Source organism: Aegilops tauschii, chromosome 2 (assembly GCF_002575655.3).
Source record: "Aegilops tauschii subsp. strangulata cultivar AL8/78 chromosome 2, Aet v6.0, whole genome shotgun sequence".
NCBI lineage: Eukaryota > Viridiplantae > Streptophyta > Magnoliopsida > Poales > Poaceae > Aegilops > Aegilops tauschii.
The window spans coordinates 18,239,292-18,257,207 of NC_053036.3; the positions used below are offsets into that span (position 1 = coordinate 18,239,292).

Here is a 17,916-nt window from a genome sequence, read left to right on the forward strand (position 1 = left end):
GATCCAAATTCTACAAGTTTATACGATCAGCGCAGAACAAAATAAAAAGGTACAGTTTATATATGATGACACACACGAATCACCATTTGTATACAAGTCGGAGGAATTGCTTATAGCATTACAATAATCAGTCTGTAGCTGACAAATCACACACCACAACAAACAAATGGAGAGCAGCAGCATAGCAACAGCATGAGCAGGCAGGTCGCTCATGCAGCTCAGGCTGAATGCCCTCTCTTATTTATTTCTCTCAAAGCTTGTACCATGCATGCATCATCTATCCAACAAGATGATGCATACTTACTTTGACGCTTATATGGCTTTCATCGAGCAAAGCTGAGCAAACTAAACAAACCAAACCAAATCAAATCAAACTGAACTGGAAGACGCACCACCACACCATGGCAATGCAGATGCAGATTTCACACCACCACACAGACCAATCAAGCAGCATGAAGTAAGGCACAGCAACACACACAAACGTGCACTCCAGAGAAAGCTTCTGCTAATTAAGCACCGTAGCACCATAGGGTCTACGTGCCTGTAGCGCTCGAATCATGGAAGGAATTGTTTACCTACAATGAAGCATAACAAATCGTTGATGACAAGATTGATTCCTTAAACATACATAGTATCAGAATCCAGAAAGAGACTAGTACAGATAGAATGGTAAAAGTAAGTTAGCTAGCACACTAAGTAAGTTATTAATGAAAGGAGACATGGACCAAACATATCTTACCTGAGTACGGTGCCTCTTGGCAGGTGGGCTTTCTTGTAGTATCGCGAGTGGCGTGGTTCATAGAGCGAAGGGTCGTGTTTCGCCTCGAGACCGTCCCACTTCAGGTTGTCCCACCAGTCCTTCTCACAGTCCACCTTGGGCCGCTTGCTGGTGCTGCGGCTGATGGCCGGCAGGCGGCTAAGGCCCCAACAGCCCCTGACCTTGACGGTCTCAAGGTTGGGCGCGAACATCCTGCTCCCACAGATGCCCTTTAGAGCGGAGAGCTGGTACAGGTGGATGTGCCTTAGCTTGGGAAACCTTATAATTTCCTGCTTCTGTTGGCGCTTAGGGTCCAAAGGAAAGACTTCCTTCAGATCACCGTGCATTATCACACGTGAAAACAGGGGCTAAAGCAACACCAGTACTAATCCTTTGACTGTTGTATTGTCGCTGTAACGATCCTCTCTCCATATTCTCTTCATCTTGCATGTGGAAGTACCAGTCTTCAGGACTTGGAGTAGGAATAGGTGTGCAAGCCCACATCCAGCAGATCACACCTTCGATTGCACTGACAGCTGGCGGGTGCTCCTGAAAGACATCCCTTGCATATAAGTACGGAGCAATCTGCTGCTGCCTCCCGATGCCTTGAGCAACTTCACGGCCACCAACAGCAGCTCCACTTGCAGGACATGAGGAATCAATCTCCATGTATACAAATTCTTCCCCAAGAAGTTGTTGTTGAAAGGTAAGAAGCGACCACATGAGCCTTGGATCCACAACAGATATGTACCAATTAAACTCAAAAGATGCAATTCCCCAAAACCAAGGATGGATGATGATCCTCCGGCAACACTAGCCTTCTTGGTCTTCTCTTCCCAATTGTTCTGGCTAGGTGATGCAGATTGGACAGTGCTGATGTGCAACTTCTCCAAATGGAGCAATCTTAGTTGGGCACAATGGACGAAGGGAGGAGATGCAAACTGAAGGTGCAATGAGACAGATGTAACACACGCAGCTTGCTACTTTGTGAATGTTGGAACATGCCAACTGGCAATATTGCTGTTGTATTTCTTGGTGGTTCATCTGCAGAAAGGAGGACTGATGTCACCTGAGTAGGCAGCACACGACTATTATCCTTTATAAGGAGTTGTTTGTGGGTGGTGAAATTCCAGCAGTTAACAAGTAAATCATCTGACACCTGTAGCACGGGAGCTGCGGCCTTATTATAGTTGGCATTACAATCCAAGCTCAAATTTCTCTGAAGAGAATTGCCAATGTCCCATGCTGATGCATTGTCTTGGCCCTGTATAATACCATCGCAGATCCAATAGTTTGGTGCATGTGTCTTCAATTCCATAGAAAGCAGGTCCCTGTATATGAGGCACTCCATGACTATCTTGTGGCTCATGTCGTCGGGCTGAACAATCCCAGTGCACTTGGCAACGTCCAAAGCCTCTTCATGCAGTATATCTCGCTCTTCCTCAAATGCAGATTTAGGAGAAGCAGATAAGCGAACATTTGTCTGACTCTTCATCTTTACCTTTTCCCCATCTTCTAATCTGAGACCCATCCGAAACCTCCCGTGTCAGGTCCACAAGACCTTGTTACCCAAAAGTGATATTACTGGGACACCACACTCATACAAATCAATGTATCTGTTGCTTCCGTTGTGGAAAACCACCAGAAATCTACTGTTATAGAGTTTTCTAAATATTTCCATCCTGATATCTGCTATCACCTCTCTGGAGCCTTCATCTTTCCCATTGAAGTCGTCGTCCTCGTCATACTGATCGAAGATGGCCATCACGGACTGCGGAAGCTCCAGCTCCTCCGCTACTGCCTTTTGCAAGGACCTCATGCTTTTCCACAGGGAGCAGTCCAGATGGATAACCTTATCAAACTTGCTCGATCTTGTTGATGATTTCAGGCGTTGGGCTACCAGATTGAGAACTGCGGATGCTCCCAATCCTCTCCAGCCCTTGAAGTAGATAACGTTTCCTTTGCGTGTATCCTCCAAACATCAACTATCTCTCCTGCTGCGGCATCGATGTTTTTTGCCTGGATCTTAATCTTCTGCAGTGTTCAACAAGAATAACACCAAATGAGGCTCGCCATTTTTAGCTTTATTTCTGCAACTCTTTCATTTCAAACTACAATGCGCATCATAATTAAAAGAAACCATAAATCAATTAAGACAGAACTTATTAACACAAATAAAAGCAAGGATCAAGTGGTGCATATAAAATCATGCAAGTGAGTGATAACCGCTTAATCATTGATCAAGTTTGTCGTAATTAAATGCGTCTATATTCTTGACTATGCCACTAGTCAAGATCTGAGTTGAGCTCACTGGCTTAAGAAACGAAGTAGGTCACAAATCTGCAGCATTAATCACTGAAGATGAAGGTGAGTGGTGCATTACCTCTGAAGACATGACGAATCGAACCGATCTTCTTTTTTTGTTATGATCTAGTTCTTGCTTAGCGGCAAGGCCAGTAGCTCCAGGTCAAACGATGTGCGGCAGCAAATTCCTTCCTTTCGTACACATATGAACAAGTTAACATCATTTTTCATTAAAGAATTAATGGCTTGTACAGATTTGGAGAAGGAATTTGTTAGGAAATATGCAACTTGTATTCCCATGAGGCCATAGGCCGATATATATACATGTACAGGTGTGGAACATATGCAGGAAAACCCCTTATACAACGGGATAAATACAAAGGGGTACATGACTTATATTATAACTCTAACACCCCCCCTCAAACTCATGGTGGATGAACAACACTGAGTTTGGAGAGATAAAAGCCATGTTGTGCTCGAGTCTGGGCCTTCGTCAGGAAATCCGCCAACTGTAACTCAGAAGGCACATACTGAAGAGCAATAACCTGATCCTGCACACCAGCGTGCACATAGAAAGCATCAACACCAATATGCTTGGTGAGCTCATGCTTCACAGAATCGCGCGCAATGCTAATAACACCTGTACTGTCAGATAAGAGCAAAGTCGGTGTAGTGACAGAAACACCAAAATCCTGAAGTAACCACCGTAACCAAGTCACCTCTGCCGTCAAAAGAGCCATGGCTCGCAACTCAGCCTCAGCACTCGAACGGGAAACTGCAATCTGTTTATTCGTCTTCCAGGCAATGAGAGAACCACCAAGAAAAACACAGTAAGCAGAAAGTGAACGGTGATCAGAAGGATCACTAGCCCACGTAGCATCCGAATAGGCCTGAAGCTGTAAAGAACTGGAGCGAGGAAAGAATAGACGGTGAGAGATCGTGCCCCGAAGATATCGGAGAACACGAAGGAGATGACTATAGTGAACCGATGTGGGAGCAGAGACAAACTGACTCAGAATATGAACCGGATAAGAGATGTCCGGACGAGTGACAGCTAGATAGACAAGACTGCCAACAAGATGACGATAACGCGTCGGGTCAGGGAGAGGATCACCATCAGTAGCACGGAGGTGAACATTGAGCTCCATAGGAGTCTCAACAATACGCTCGTCAGTGAGAGCAGCACGAGCAAGAAGATTCTGGATATACTTTTCCTGGGATATAAAAAAGCCATCAGAGGTAGAAGAGACTTCAATCCCAAGAAAGTAGCGAAGAGGTCCACGATCAGACATAAGAAACTGCTCATTAAGACGGGCCTTTACAAAGGCAATATACTCGGGGTCATCCCCAGTGATGACCATGTCATCAACATAGAGAAGAAGAAGAGTCCGACCACGAGGAGAAAGGTGAATAAACAAGGCTGGATCATGAGCACTGGCTGAAAAACCAGCAGTAGTGACCACAGAGGCAAAACGCTCAAACCAGGCGCGAGGGGCTTGCTTAAGGCCATAGAGAGAGCGACAAAGACGACATACCATGCCATCAGGAACAGAATACCCAGGGGGTGGCTGCATGTACACCTCCTCACGCAGCTCACCATTAAAAAAGGCATTCTTAACATCAAGCTGAGATATAGACCAGTGGCGTGCAGAGGCAACGGCAAAAAGTGTACGAACAGTGGTCATATGGGCCACAGGAGCAAAAGTCTCGTCATAATCACGACCATGCTCCTGTTGAAAACCACGAGCCACAAGACGAGCTTTGTGACGCTCAAGAGAACCGTCGGAGCGAGTCTTAACCTTGTAGACCCACTTACAAGTGATGGGACAGACTCTAGGAGGAAGAGAAACAAGATTCCAGGTACCAGTGCGTTCAAGAGCAGCAATCTCCTCTGCCATCGCAAACTGCCATTCAGGATGAACAACAGCCTGACGATAAGAAGTCGGCTCAAGAACAGCAGCACCAGAAGTGGGAAAACCAAAGCGATCAACAGGCGGACGAGGACGAGAACGCAAGCCATAAGTAGGCTGAGAGGAAGAGGACGACTCATCCAATGAGGCATCCACAGGTCGTGAACGACGAGTGTAATGCTGAGGAAAAGATGGAACAAGAGAAGGAGGAATCGCCAAGGTAGAATCGGGGGGTGGTGACGAAGAAGTCACCGGAGATGAAGGTGTAGAATCCGGTGACATGCTAGGCGAGGAGACCAGAGAAGATGGTGGCTGCAAATCGACTAGAGGTGGAGAAGCAGAGGAAGTGGAACGAATAGGCACAGGCGCGACGGGGGTGATAGGTGAGTCAGGAAATGTGAGGAAAGAGATATCCTCCACTGAAAAAATCGAGGAAGATGGGCGTGGGTTGAAGGGACGAGACTCATCAAAAGTCACGTCTCGAGAGATACGCATCCGACGACCAATAGAATCCCAACAACGATAGCCCTTATGCTCATCACTGTAGCCTAAGAAGACACACTCAATAGACTGAGCGGTCAGTTTAGTGCGTTCGCGGGGGGCAAGAAGAACATAGCAAACACAACCAAACAAGCGAAGCATCGAATAATCCGGAGAACGATCAAAAAGACGCGCAAAAGGAACACCACCCTGCAAAGCAGCGGACGGCTGAAGGTTGATGAGATAGGCGGAAGTGGAGATAGCCTCAGCCCAAAAATGAGGCGGAAGAGAGGCGGCGATCATCATCGCATGAGCCGTCTCAAGAAGGTGACGATGCTTGCGCTCAGACACACCATTCTGAGCATGAGCACCAGGACAAGAGAACTGGGCAAGAGTACCCTGCTCAGCAAGGACACCACGCAACATCTTAGAGATATACTCGCCAGCGGAGTCAGCACGAAAAACACGAATGGGTGAAGAGAACTGAGTATGAACCATGGCAGCAAAACACTTATAAATAGACAACACCTCACTACGAGAAGTCATGAAATAAAGCCATGTGTAACGAGAGAAATCATCTATAAAAATAATATAGTATTTATGACCACCTTTCGAAGCGAAAGGAGCCGGACCCCATACATCAGAATGGACTAAATCGAAAGGACGCTTAGACACTGACTCACTATGTGAATATGGTAACTGAATCTGCTTGCCAAGACGACAACCCTGACACTCTAAAGAGACATCTCCTGAGACATACCCCAGAAGACCTCGACGAACTAAAGACGACAACCGAGAACCACACAGATGACCAAGTCGATGATGCCACTGCTTGATGGAACCAGTAGCAGAGGCGACAGAAGCAGAGAAACTGGCGATGGTGGTGGCAGCGGAAGGAACATGAAGCCAGTCCAACTCCCAAAGACCCTGAGAATCACGGCGGCGAGGGCCAGCCCCAACCAGAGTGTGCGTGTGACGGTCCTGGACAGAACAAGAGTCAACGTCAAGGATGACACGACAACCAGAATCAGTAAGTTGACCAGCAGAAAACAGACTCATGGTAAGTCGAGGAACATGAGCAACATCAGGAACAGAATAAGAAGGAGTGGAAAGATTGCCTCTACTAGCAACAGAAAGTGGAGTACCATCAGCAGTGAAGACATGAACAGGAGAATCCAGCGATCGAAGAGAGGACAAAGCGGAAGAATGAGAAGACATATGAAAAGAAGCTCCAGAGTCTAGAACCCATGGGGATGTACCTGACTGTGTAGAGGGCGGTTGCTCAATGCGGGAAGCATCAGTCACAGAAGCAGCAGTACCCATCGAGGAAGAACCTGAAGCCGCGAGCAGACGCTTAAGTCTCAGAATATCCTGCTCAGTCAAAGCAATGGCTGAAGCTGTCGAGGGAGATGACGAAGTCCCTGAGGATGATGATCGCGCCTTGCGCGGTTGTTTCCGCTTTGTGTAGCACTGGGACTTAATATGACCATCATTGTTGCAGTAGTCACAATGTGGACGGGGGCGACCTGAGCCTCCAGAAGGAGTGGGCAAGAGCGGCGGAGCACTCGAGCGAGAATGGGTCGGTGCAGCAGGTGGAGTGGAAGAAGCCCGAGTAGCGAGCACAGAGGGAACCTCCAGCAAACCAGCACCACGTAAGCGAGTCTCCTCAGCACGAATCTCTGAAAGCGCCTCCATGAGAGAAATACGGCCACGAGCAAACAACTGAGCACGCCGGGGCTCAAACTCCTTACGGAGCCGAGACAGGAACTCGTAGACGCGATGAAAGTCCAAATTGGCTTGGACAGCCTGGCAGCAGGGGCAAGTACGACAACCAGCACTGCGGAGAGAATCAAGCTGGCGCCAGATAGCAGAACCCTGTGCATAAAAGTCATCAACAGTAGAGTCACCCTGCTGAAGAGCATGCTCCTGACGAACCACAGAAAGGTATAAGGCATCACCAGAGGGCTCATAGCGCTGACGAAGACAGCTCCACATCTGAAAGACAGTAGGAAGACCCAGAAACTCAGAAGCAAACTGAGGCAGAACACTAGCAGTGAGAACAGCTGCAGCACGAGCATCATCATCAAGCCACTGGGTGTAAACATACAAAGCACCATGATACGTCTGAAGAGCCTCCTCATAAGCCAAAACCCTCTCATCATAAGCACGATCAGCAGTCTCATCAGCAAGCTTAGCCACATCCTTGGCGGCCTGATTAGCGTCCGTAGGAAGAACCAGTGGAGTCGGCGGAGTAGGGGCCACCGGAGGGACCGGACGTGGCGGACAGCAGACCTCACCAGAAAGAACACCCCAGAGACGAATGCCACGCATGTGAATGCGCATGAAGCCAGCGAACTCGGTGTAGTTAGTACCATCGAAGATCACTGGACAGCGAGGGACAGCAACATAGCCCGATGCAGCAGACATTTTTTTAGCAGAGATCCGAAATCAGCAGAATCCGGACGAGGACGGCGGCTGGGAGCGGGATCCGGCACGGGAATCCGGCGAAACCCAGCGAGAATGGCAGCTGGGGGCGGGATCCGGTGCGGCGGCCCTCAGACGGCGGCAGGTGACGACGGGATCTGGAGGGCAAGCCGCTCTTGCGGGCAGGACCCGATCTGGAGGGCGAGCCGCTCTTGCGGGCAGCACCCCGAGCGAAGCAGCAGCAGTTGCAGATTGGAAAACGAGATGGGCTGGCGTCCTGGGCAACAGCAGCAGCTGTTCAATCCTGGACAAGCAGCAGCAGCGGGAGGATTGGATGGATTGCCCGGGCTGGAGGCGGAGACCAGCAGACTAGCCGGCCGGATTGATGAGGAGAGAGCAGCGCCGCTCGAAGAAGAAGGACGACGGCCGCTCGGAGATTGGATCGGGAGCACGAGTTGCGCGTGCGAAAAAAAACCTAAGGCTCTAATACCATGTTAGGAAATATGCAACTTGTATTCCCATGAGGCCATAGGCCGATATATATACATGTACAGGTGTGGAACATATGCAGGAAAACCCCTTATACAACGGGATAAATATAAAGGGGTACATGACTTATATTATAACTCTAACAGAATTAACTAATCTGCAGATATGTATACAAAATGATTCGGGCTGGTACCTTGATTAATTGCGGCGCTGGCAGAAGCCTAGATAGACCGCAGAAGCAAAATAGATCGACGAGGTGGACAAGGAAACTGGACGTTGCAAGGAGACGTGTGCCTTGCGTACAAGGAATATGGATATATCTTCGCTAGTTAGCAAGTAAGGAAACGGAGCTGGCATATGCAGCTATGTTTGCATACACATGAGCTGTCATTCCTTGCGTCTGCTTTGCGCGCTTTTTCTTTGTGCTTTATCTCTATAAATAAAAGCTGTGAATTCCTTGCTTCACACACACCACATCCATCATCAAATTCTTTGCTTGCTGTGCTTAAAGATACACAGGGATATAAAGGTAAAGATAAAAATAGAATGTTACTTTGTTGCCTGTCATCCCGTCAGTTAACCAAGTTCTGTATCAGTCTATATCTGGTCAGTCTTGAGTAACAGAAAATGACGTTTTGGCCACTGAGACTACCTCTGAAACATAAATTTAATTAACTAATTTCTGTTTGCATATACTTGTACACCATCTTCATGCCAAAAATTGCATTTTGGACCACATATACTTGTACAGCTGTAACTTGCACTGCAGAGTTTTGTAAAAAACATCAAACAGAACCAGATACCAAAACCGAGCCAGTTCAGTGGTGCGGACCGACATGTATGTCTAGCTTCCATGTTGAGGCCGCCTCATTACTTTGCCACGTTTGGGCAACCTCACTCAAGTGAAACCTATGTCTGTTGATCTGATGTTCTGAACCATTTCCTCAGTGTCGTAGTCAATTTTAATCGGTCTACCAACATTTCCACTTACCAATGAGCAATTAGTTGAGATAGCTTGCAAATGGAATGAGCGAAACAATTACCAAAATTTCACTAAGTAAAAACTTGGAAACATATGCAGCTCCTTTACAAAAAAGTATAATCCATCTACAAAACGGTGATGGCTTACAGAATTAACACGGTCTCTACTTTTAACAAATATACATGTTCTTTAAATTCCCCTATCAAGGAGTCAAACACATTAGTTCACGGCAAAAGAGAGAAGCAGAAACACTGCTACCAAACTCTCTCTCTCTCTCTCTCTCTCTCTCTCTCTCTCTCTCTCTCTCTCTCTCTCAATAAAAACATATCTACTCGGCAAGAGAGTAATGAGACTGAGGCTTGTACAGGTTCTATCCATGATTTTAAATCGTGGGTGAATGGCTGCAATCGCGGCTGGGAAAACTCGGCGCGATTTGCAGCCAGGAGACCATGCCAGTTTAGGCTGAAATTTTGTTGCCAAAAATGATGGAAACAACTCAAGCGAAAACATCAGTCCCACGACAGGGTATCGCCGGTCTGCACTATGATACATATGTTTCCTGAGACAAGGGAAATTTCATGTTATATCCTCGAGGAGATAACACCTCACTCATGGTGCAATACCCTAGCTTGTACTGGATTGTCAGACATAAATTTCTCACGATCAAACAAGTTTTGGGACAAGAAAACCCTGATATTTCTTTCCGTGGGGATCTTTTAGGGCCTCGCCTGACAGCATGGAATGAATTACTCATACACCTGGAGGCTATTGTGTTATCAGGTGCCTGGACATTTTTCGATGGAATTTGCATTAGAATGTCATTCAGTCAAGTCCATGTATGATGCAATGGTTCATTGTGAGGCTCCGGTTGATAACATGAAATTGTGAAAATTCAAAATTCCTTTAAGAGTGAAGATATTCCTCTGGTTTCTAAACAGAGGGGTCATCTCAATTAAAGATAATTTGGCACGACGCAACTGGCAAGGTAGCAAGACATGCAGTGGCGGAGCCAGGATTGGAGCAAGCCCTGAGCCTAAATTTTTTTCGCCCGGAGGGAAAAACTTAATGTTCATAAGGCATTTAGCTACCTCAAGAGACATCCTAAAAATACGTCTCAGTTGCAAGAAAAACTTAGAATTTAAACTCAATGCTTAACGATACGACAAAAAAGATAAAAACATGATAAACAAAGAACATTGCGTGATGAAAAAAGTACCAAATCAATGGTTTACTTCACTAGTGCCGCGCATAACCTCATCAACGGTGGAAGAAGAGCCAACACCTTCAAGAGATCAAAAGAAAAATTTCATAAGAGAAGGCATAAACCTGAAGTGAAACAATTATCATTAACTAATACAAATATAAAAACTTGCCACTTTAACGAGGTAAAAGCCCTTTGCGAGACCTATATGTTTGAAAGCGATATACAATATCATCATCATCATCAATACTTGCAAATACATCTTGCTTTATTTAGCAACCGGTGAAAAAAATCTCTACATCTTCTTCTACAATATGAAATTAAATTGGCATTGACATCAATTTGATTTCAACAATACCCTTGATATATGATTGGATGCATACACACACATATTATTTCATTTAAATTTCAGTTCGAAGCAGTTTATACACTGACACGAATAGAACATGGTACAAGACTACAAGTGGAAAGCATCAGGGGGGGAACAGAAAAGGTTTCATAGAAAATTAGAGGCATACAAGGTGCGGCAGCCAGCAGCGAAACAACTAGGGATGGCGCGCCACGCGGGTGAACGAAAAACAGGACAGGAAGGCGGCGACCGGGAGCAGGGGCGTGACGGGGCGGACGCGACGCCACTGCAGACGGCAGCCCCCGCGCGAGCGCTGGAGTCTTTTTTCTCTGGAGATCGATGCGACTCGCCGGCCGCCGCGCGAGCGCTGCGTTTCCTCTTACTCTTCCTCTTTTTCAGCAACAGCGCTGCGTCTCCTGTGCCTCGTGCGTGGGAATTAGATCGTGGGATTTTTTGTTTTGTTTTTTAGAACTGCGCGTTCGTTTCACGTAACACAGCCCATCAAGGCTTTGGACTGCTTTATTTCACTGGGCTGCACCCCGGGCCTGCAGAAAATCCTATATACTAATGTCCTGTTACATTTTCCACGCCCCGGACCTGGGCCCTGGGTGCCTGGGGTCCAGCTCCGCCCCTCAAGATATGTGCATTTTACCAACATGGCGAGTCTATTAAACACTTATGTTTTGAGTGTAAGTTTGCTCGGACAGTTTGAGCCATAATTTAAGTAGCTTTAAATTTATATCCTCATGTAGTGCACGTAACATGTTCGGCAACTGGTTGCGGGGTATTGATAAACAATTTTTTGCATATATTCTTATGGGGGCGGCTGCCTAATGCTGGGCATTGTGGCTTACCAGGAATGATGTGATTCTTAATAATAAATATGTTTCATCTCCTGTGCAGGTTATTCATGTATGTATACGATGGCTCCGTACTTGGTTTATCCTGCAGAGGCCGGAGGACATGGACCTTTTTATGATGGCGTCTACACGGCTGGAGCGTACGGTCAGGGAGGTTTTCTACCGCCATGGATCTGCCACATGATAGGCTGGAGTGAGCAATTATGTTAGCTGTAACATGTTTTTTTAGTTTTGGGAACTTTGGACTTGTTGGCTGTGTGCATCAAGCTATGCAAAGGCCGGGCATTCTTTCGATACGATTGTATCACCTCAATATATCAGTTCAATGAAATGTCCTTTATCAAAGAAAAAAATATCCTTGAAAAGATCCCAACAGTGCAGCAGCCCCTGGCCCCACTGGTACGTCAGCAACGGGTGCCGAGGAGAGCTCCTTGCGGCGCCCCACTGCTGGACCACTGCTGCGAGGTCGATGATGCAGGTGTTGCAGAACCTTGGACGCGCCCAGTTTATTAGCAGCAGCGGAGGCAGCTACTACACAGTTGAAGTTTCACTCAAGAGAAAGGCATATTCAAAGACCTCGTGGACTGACAGAGATATCATCTTCTCCAAAGAATTGGAAGGAGAGTAATTAAGGTGAATGAAGATTAAAGGATGCTCAGCGGTACCTACTAAAAAATAGCAAATTCCTCCAAAGATTATCCCTAGTAATCTCCACGGGCGCACAGAGAGCAGACGGGACCATTATCCCTGAAGAAATTTCGTGTTTAATTAAAACTAGCTCTGCTCATCTATGGTGCTTAATTTAGCCTGGCATTAAAGAAGAGAAGCCGGGCAAAAAAGCCTTGAGTTTGGCTGGGCATTTCGTCTTGAACATGGTCGAAGTTGTCGCTGTAGATTTTAGATGCACCCCGCCGCCATATGGAGAGCTGATCGGTGCCACTTATCTGAATCTGTTGCGGAAATCTTCTGAATTCGTCGAATTGTCACGAAAACACACGTCGGTGGTTTCCCCTGGAGGTGCTGCAGGCAAGCTAGTTGAGCAACTTTGTTTGTCATGTCAGTGACGTACATGGATAAGAAAAAGGATTCTGCTACTACGTCCCTGCCATGTATGTACTGGTTGTTAACATATTCAGTCTTGCTACATTCATAGTTGCCTAAGCCACATCTGCTACAGCCAATAGGGCCTAGAATTCTAATCAGTTAACCGCTTGTGGCTTATTATCTACTCTAATCCAAGTCTAAATGTATTCTAGTTAGTAAAAAGGAACGGTTTGAAGCAACAACCAGTCAATAAAAAATTGATCAAAATTCCAAAAGGTTATATGATCAGCACCGAACAAAACATAGAAAGCTACAGTATATATATATGATGACACACACAAATCACCATTTGTATAGCAGTCTGAAGGAATTGCTTAGCATTACAATAATCAGTCTGTAGCTGACAAATCACACACCACAACACACAAATGGAGAGCAACAGCATAGCAGCAGCAGGAGCAGGCAGGGTGCTCATGCCACCCAAGCTGAATGCCCTCTTATATATTACTCTCTGGCTCAGAGCTTGTACCCTGTATCATCTATCCAACCAGATGATCCAAGCTTACTCTGACGCATCCATGGCTTCCTCGAGCAACAATGGCCAAACAAACCAAATCAAGCAAAACCAGCTCAAATCTAATCAAACTGAACTGAAAGACGCACCGCCATACAGATTTCACACAACCACATGGACCAATCAAGCAGCACGAAGTAAGGCAGCAACACACACACACACACACACACACCCGTGCACTCCAGAGAAAGCTTCAGCTGAGCACGGTAGCACGGTAGCACCAATAGGGTGGGCATGCCAGTAGCGACCGACCTATGGAAGGAATTGATTACCTACAGTGTGGCATAACAAACCGTCAATGGGATGATACTATGCATGCATATACCAGGACAAAACAAAAGTAGTACAGACAGAAACAGTAAGTTTAAGTTCGCTAGCACACCAAGTTATTGTTCAAAGTAGGGACAGAAACCCCGTACGCACCTCACCTGAGAACGGTGACCCTTGGTACGTGGGCCTTCTTGTAGTATCGCGAGTGGCTCGGCTCATAGAGCGAAGGGTCGTGCTTCGCCTCCACACCGTCCCACTCCAGGTTGTCCCACCAGTCCTTCTCGCAGTCCACCTTGGGCCGGTTGGTGGTGCTGCCGCTGACTGCCGGCAGGCGTCGAAGGCCCCAACAGCCCCGGATTCTGACGGTCTCAAGGTTCGGCGCGGACATCCTGCTCCCACAGATGCTTTGTAGGTTGGAGAGCTGGTACAGGTGGATCCTTCTTAGCTTGGGAAATTCTATAGTTTCCTGCTTCTCTTGGCGATTAGGGTCCAAAGAGAAGACTTCCTTCAGATCACCGCAGCACACGATCTCCAGCGTCTCCAGGCTAGGCAGGGTGTCCATATGCTCAGACAAGGGAAGCACATGTATGAGTCTGGGGCAATAGTCCAGGTGCAAGAACGCTAGGTCTTCGAACGAATCTCCACCAGGTTGACCTACTGCACTCCAGTTCCAGATGTAGCGCGCCTTCAGGAGCTGGGACGCCCAGAACGTAGACAAGGACCAAAAGACGTCCAGGTCATCACTTAGTTGGGGAGTAGCAAAGACAGAGCATAGCTTGGGGCACCTCTCAACTCGGCACCATTTAAGCCACGGCCACCTTGAACCTTGTGGGCACGGAACGCAAGTGATGGACGAGCTATCATGCACATACAACATCTTTGCATAATTACATATAAGGAGAGGGGCTGAAGCAACACTGGTACTAATCCTTTTGGTGTTGTGTTGCCGCTGTAACGATCCTCTCTCCATACTCTCTTCATCTTGCATGTGGAAGTACCAGCAGTCTCGAGGACTTGGAGTAGGAATAGGTGGGCAAGCCCACATCCAGCTAATAACACCTTCTATAGCACTGACAACTTGCAGGCGCTCTTGCAAGATATCTCTTGCATATAAGTATTGAGTAATCTGCTGCTGGCTCGCGATGCCTTGAGCAACTTCACAACCACCAACAGCAGCTCCACTTGCAGAAAATGAACCAATCTCCATGTATACAAATTCTTCCCCAAGAAGTTGTTGTTGAAAGGTAAGAAGCGACCACATGAGCCTTGGATCCACTACAGATATGTACCACTGAAACTCAAAAGATGCAGTTCGACCGATGTCTTGTGGTGAAGCCCCAAAAGTAAGGATAGATGATGATCCTGCAGCAGTACTAGCGTCGTTGGTCTTCTCTTCCGAATTATTATGGCTAGGTGATGCAGATTGGATGGTGTTGATCTGCAACTTCTCCAAAACCCTTGTCCTTTTATCTTCCGATGGCCATAATATTGCACAGAGCTTCTCACAGCCCAGCAGCATGAGACGCTTGAGGTTTGGAGCTTCCACTTCTCTGAGGTCAAGGGTTTTCACTGCCGTTCCCGAGAGGTCCAGCTCCTCCAGGCTCCCCAAATTACCTCTGAGAAGTATATTCTTCAACTGAGAACAACCCCGGAAGGAGATGCTAGATATCTTGGCAGTAGTTGTAGATTTGTTACTGAAGCTAAATGACTCAAGCAAAGAAGGCAGGACATCGTTGATGAAGGAAGATGTCGTAAGGCTATTTGTACTGGACATATTGGGGAATTGTGCTTGACTATATTTGTCTTTGTTCTCCGTAGGGACTGGATCTGCTGCTGTTACTCGAAGTATGACAAGGCTATGTCTACCATCCCACAAATCACTGATGCTCCCATGCTTGACTCCCTCCACATTCAGCTCCCTGAGTTCAACCATCAATCTCTTCATCTTTTCACTTAGCAACCAGGACCAGTGTGTATACCTCAGATCCAGCACCCATAGCTTCTGGAAACATGATATGTCTTCATTGTGGCTTGGATGCTCATCATCCTCTGTGATATTTCTGCAATGGTCCAGATGGAGCAATCTTAGTTGGACGCAATGGACGAAGGGAGGAGATGCAAAACTGAAGGTGCAATGAGACAGGTGTAACACACGTAGCTTGCTGCTTTGTGAATGTTGAAACATGCTAACCGGCAATATTGATGCTCTATCTGTTGGTGATTCATCTGCAAAAAGGAAGAAGGATGTCACCTGAGGAGGCAACGCTCCAGCCTTATCCTCTAGGAGTTGTTTGTGGGTGGTGAAATTCCAGCGGTTAACAAGTAAATCATCCGACACCTGTAGCACGGGAGTTGTTTCCTCATTATATGTTAAATCAAAATCCAAGCACATGTTTCTGTGCAGAGAATTGCCAATCTCCCATGCTGATGCATTGTCTTGGCCCTGTATAATGCCATCGCAGATCCAATAGTTTGGTGCATGTGTCTTCATGTCCGTAACAATCAGTGTCCTGTATATGAGGCACTCCATGACTATCTTGTGGCTCATATCGTCAGGATGAACAATCCCCGTGCACTTGGCAACTTCCAAAGCCTCTTCATGCAGTACATCTCGCCCTTCCTCAATTTCACATCCAGTATGAGAAGGAAATAAGCGAACATCTGTCTGACTCTTCATCTTTTCCTTTTCCCCTTCTTCTAGTATGAGATTGCTCCGGAACCTCCCGTGCCAGGTCCACAACATCTTGTTACTCAAAAATGTTGTTACTGGGACACCACAATCGTACAAATCAATGTATCTTCTGCTCCCATTGTGAAAAACCACCACAAATATACTGTTAACAAGCTTTCTGAAGATTTCCCTTCTGATATCTGCTATCACCCCTCTGGATCCTTGATCCATCCCATTGAAATCGTCCTCCTCGTCGCATAGATCAAAGATGGCCATCACAGACTGTGGAAGGTCCAGCTCCTCTGCTACTACCTTTTGCAGGGCCCTCATGCTTTTCCACACCGAGCAATCTACATGGATAACCTTGTCAAACTTGTTCAGTCTCGTGGATGATTTCAGGCGTTGGGCCACCAGATTGAGAACAGCGGATGCTCCAAATCCTTCCCAGCCCTTGAAGTAGATCACATTTCCTTTGCTTGTATCCTCCAAAACACCAATTATCTCTCCTGCTGCAGCATCGATGTTTTTCGCCTGGATCCAGATCTTCTGTAATGTGCAAAAACAATAACACCAAATGAGATTCGCCATATTTTTTTTGTTTTATTTATGCAACTCTTTCATTTCAAACCACAAACTGCATCATAACTAAAAAAATCATAAATCATTAGGACGTAACTTATTAACACAAATAAAAGCAACGAGCAAGTGGTGCATATAAAAACATGCAAGTGAGTGACAACCGCTTAATCACTAATCAAGTTTGTCATAATTAAATTCATTTAAATTCTTGACTATACCACTAGTCAAGATCTGAGTTTAGCTCACTGGCTAAAGAATGAAGTAGGTCACAAATCTGCAGAATTAGTCGTTGAAGATCATTCCACACAAAAAAAAAAATCACTGAATATCAAGGTGAGTGATGGATTACCTCTGGAGGCATGATGAATCGAACCAATCTTCTTGTTTGGCTTTTATGGTCTAGTTCCCGCTTAGCGACAATGCCAGCAGCTCCATGTCACACGATGTGAATGCAGCTAATTCCTTTCTTTCTTACACAAACACATTTGAAGAAGTTAACATCATTCCTCATTAAGAATGACTCTTACAAATTTGGAGAAAGAATTAACTAATCTGTAGATATGTATACAAAATGATTCAGGTTGGTACCTTGATCAATTGCGGCGATGGCAGAAGCCTAGATAGATCGAAGAGGTGGACAAGGAAACTGGAAGTTGCATGGAGACATGTGCCTTGAGTAAAAGGAATATGGATGTAGCTTCGCTAGCTCATACAGGAAACGGGGCATGCATATGGAATTATGCGTACGCATGAGCTAGCAGGCATTCGTTGCGTCTGCTTTGCGTGCTTTTTCTCTCTAAATAAAAGCTGTAAATTCTTTGCTTCGCTAGCTGTTACTCAAGGCTGCCAATTCCATCATCATATTCTTTGCTTGATGTGTTTAAAAGATGCACAGGGATATAAAGGTAAAGGTTAAAATAGAATGTTACTTTGTTTTTTTTTTCTCGAAAAGCGGCGCTTTTTATTACTTAAAAGATTTAAGTATTACATCTGGCCTCTGCATAACTAAGATGCACACAGTC

General features: G+C 46.2%; 2 protein-coding genes and 1 pseudogene across 3 annotated transcripts; all 3 read right to left on the minus strand.

The window, feature by feature from the left end:
* Window positions 1-54: 54 nt before the first annotated feature.
* Window positions 55-1,350, minus strand: LOC109780972 (putative disease resistance protein At1g63350). The gene is made up of 2 exons (XM_020339551.4): window positions 740-1,350; window positions 55-575 (listed from the first exon to the last, which is right to left on the minus strand). Exons 1-2 carry the CDS (start codon window positions 1,102-1,104, stop codon window positions 572-574), a joined length of 369 nt encoding a protein of 122 aa, XP_020195140.2. The 5' UTR covers window positions 1,105-1,350; the 3' UTR covers window positions 55-571.
* A 283-nt stretch (window positions 1,351-1,633) lies between these two features.
* LOC120973333 (uncharacterized) lies at window positions 1,634-7,878 on the minus strand (annotated as a pseudogene).
* Window positions 7,879-13,103: 5,225 nt separating this feature from the next.
* On the minus strand, window positions 13,104-17,636 carry LOC109780978 (uncharacterized). 2 transcript variants are annotated; one of them, XM_020339557.3, is made up of 4 exons: window positions 17,483-17,636; window positions 17,244-17,360; window positions 13,803-16,861; window positions 13,104-13,646 (listed from the first exon to the last, which is right to left on the minus strand). In XM_020339557.3, exons 2-4 carry the CDS (start codon window positions 17,253-17,255, stop codon window positions 13,643-13,645), a joined length of 3,075 nt encoding a protein of 1,024 aa, XP_020195146.3. In that variant the 5' UTR covers window positions 17,256-17,360; window positions 17,483-17,636; the 3' UTR covers window positions 13,104-13,642. The 2 variants fall into 2 exon arrangements, with proteins under 2 accessions (XP_020195146.3, XP_020195145.1); XM_020339556.2 differs by having other exon boundaries at window positions 13,798-16,861.
* Window positions 17,637-17,916: the final 280 nt, after the last annotated feature.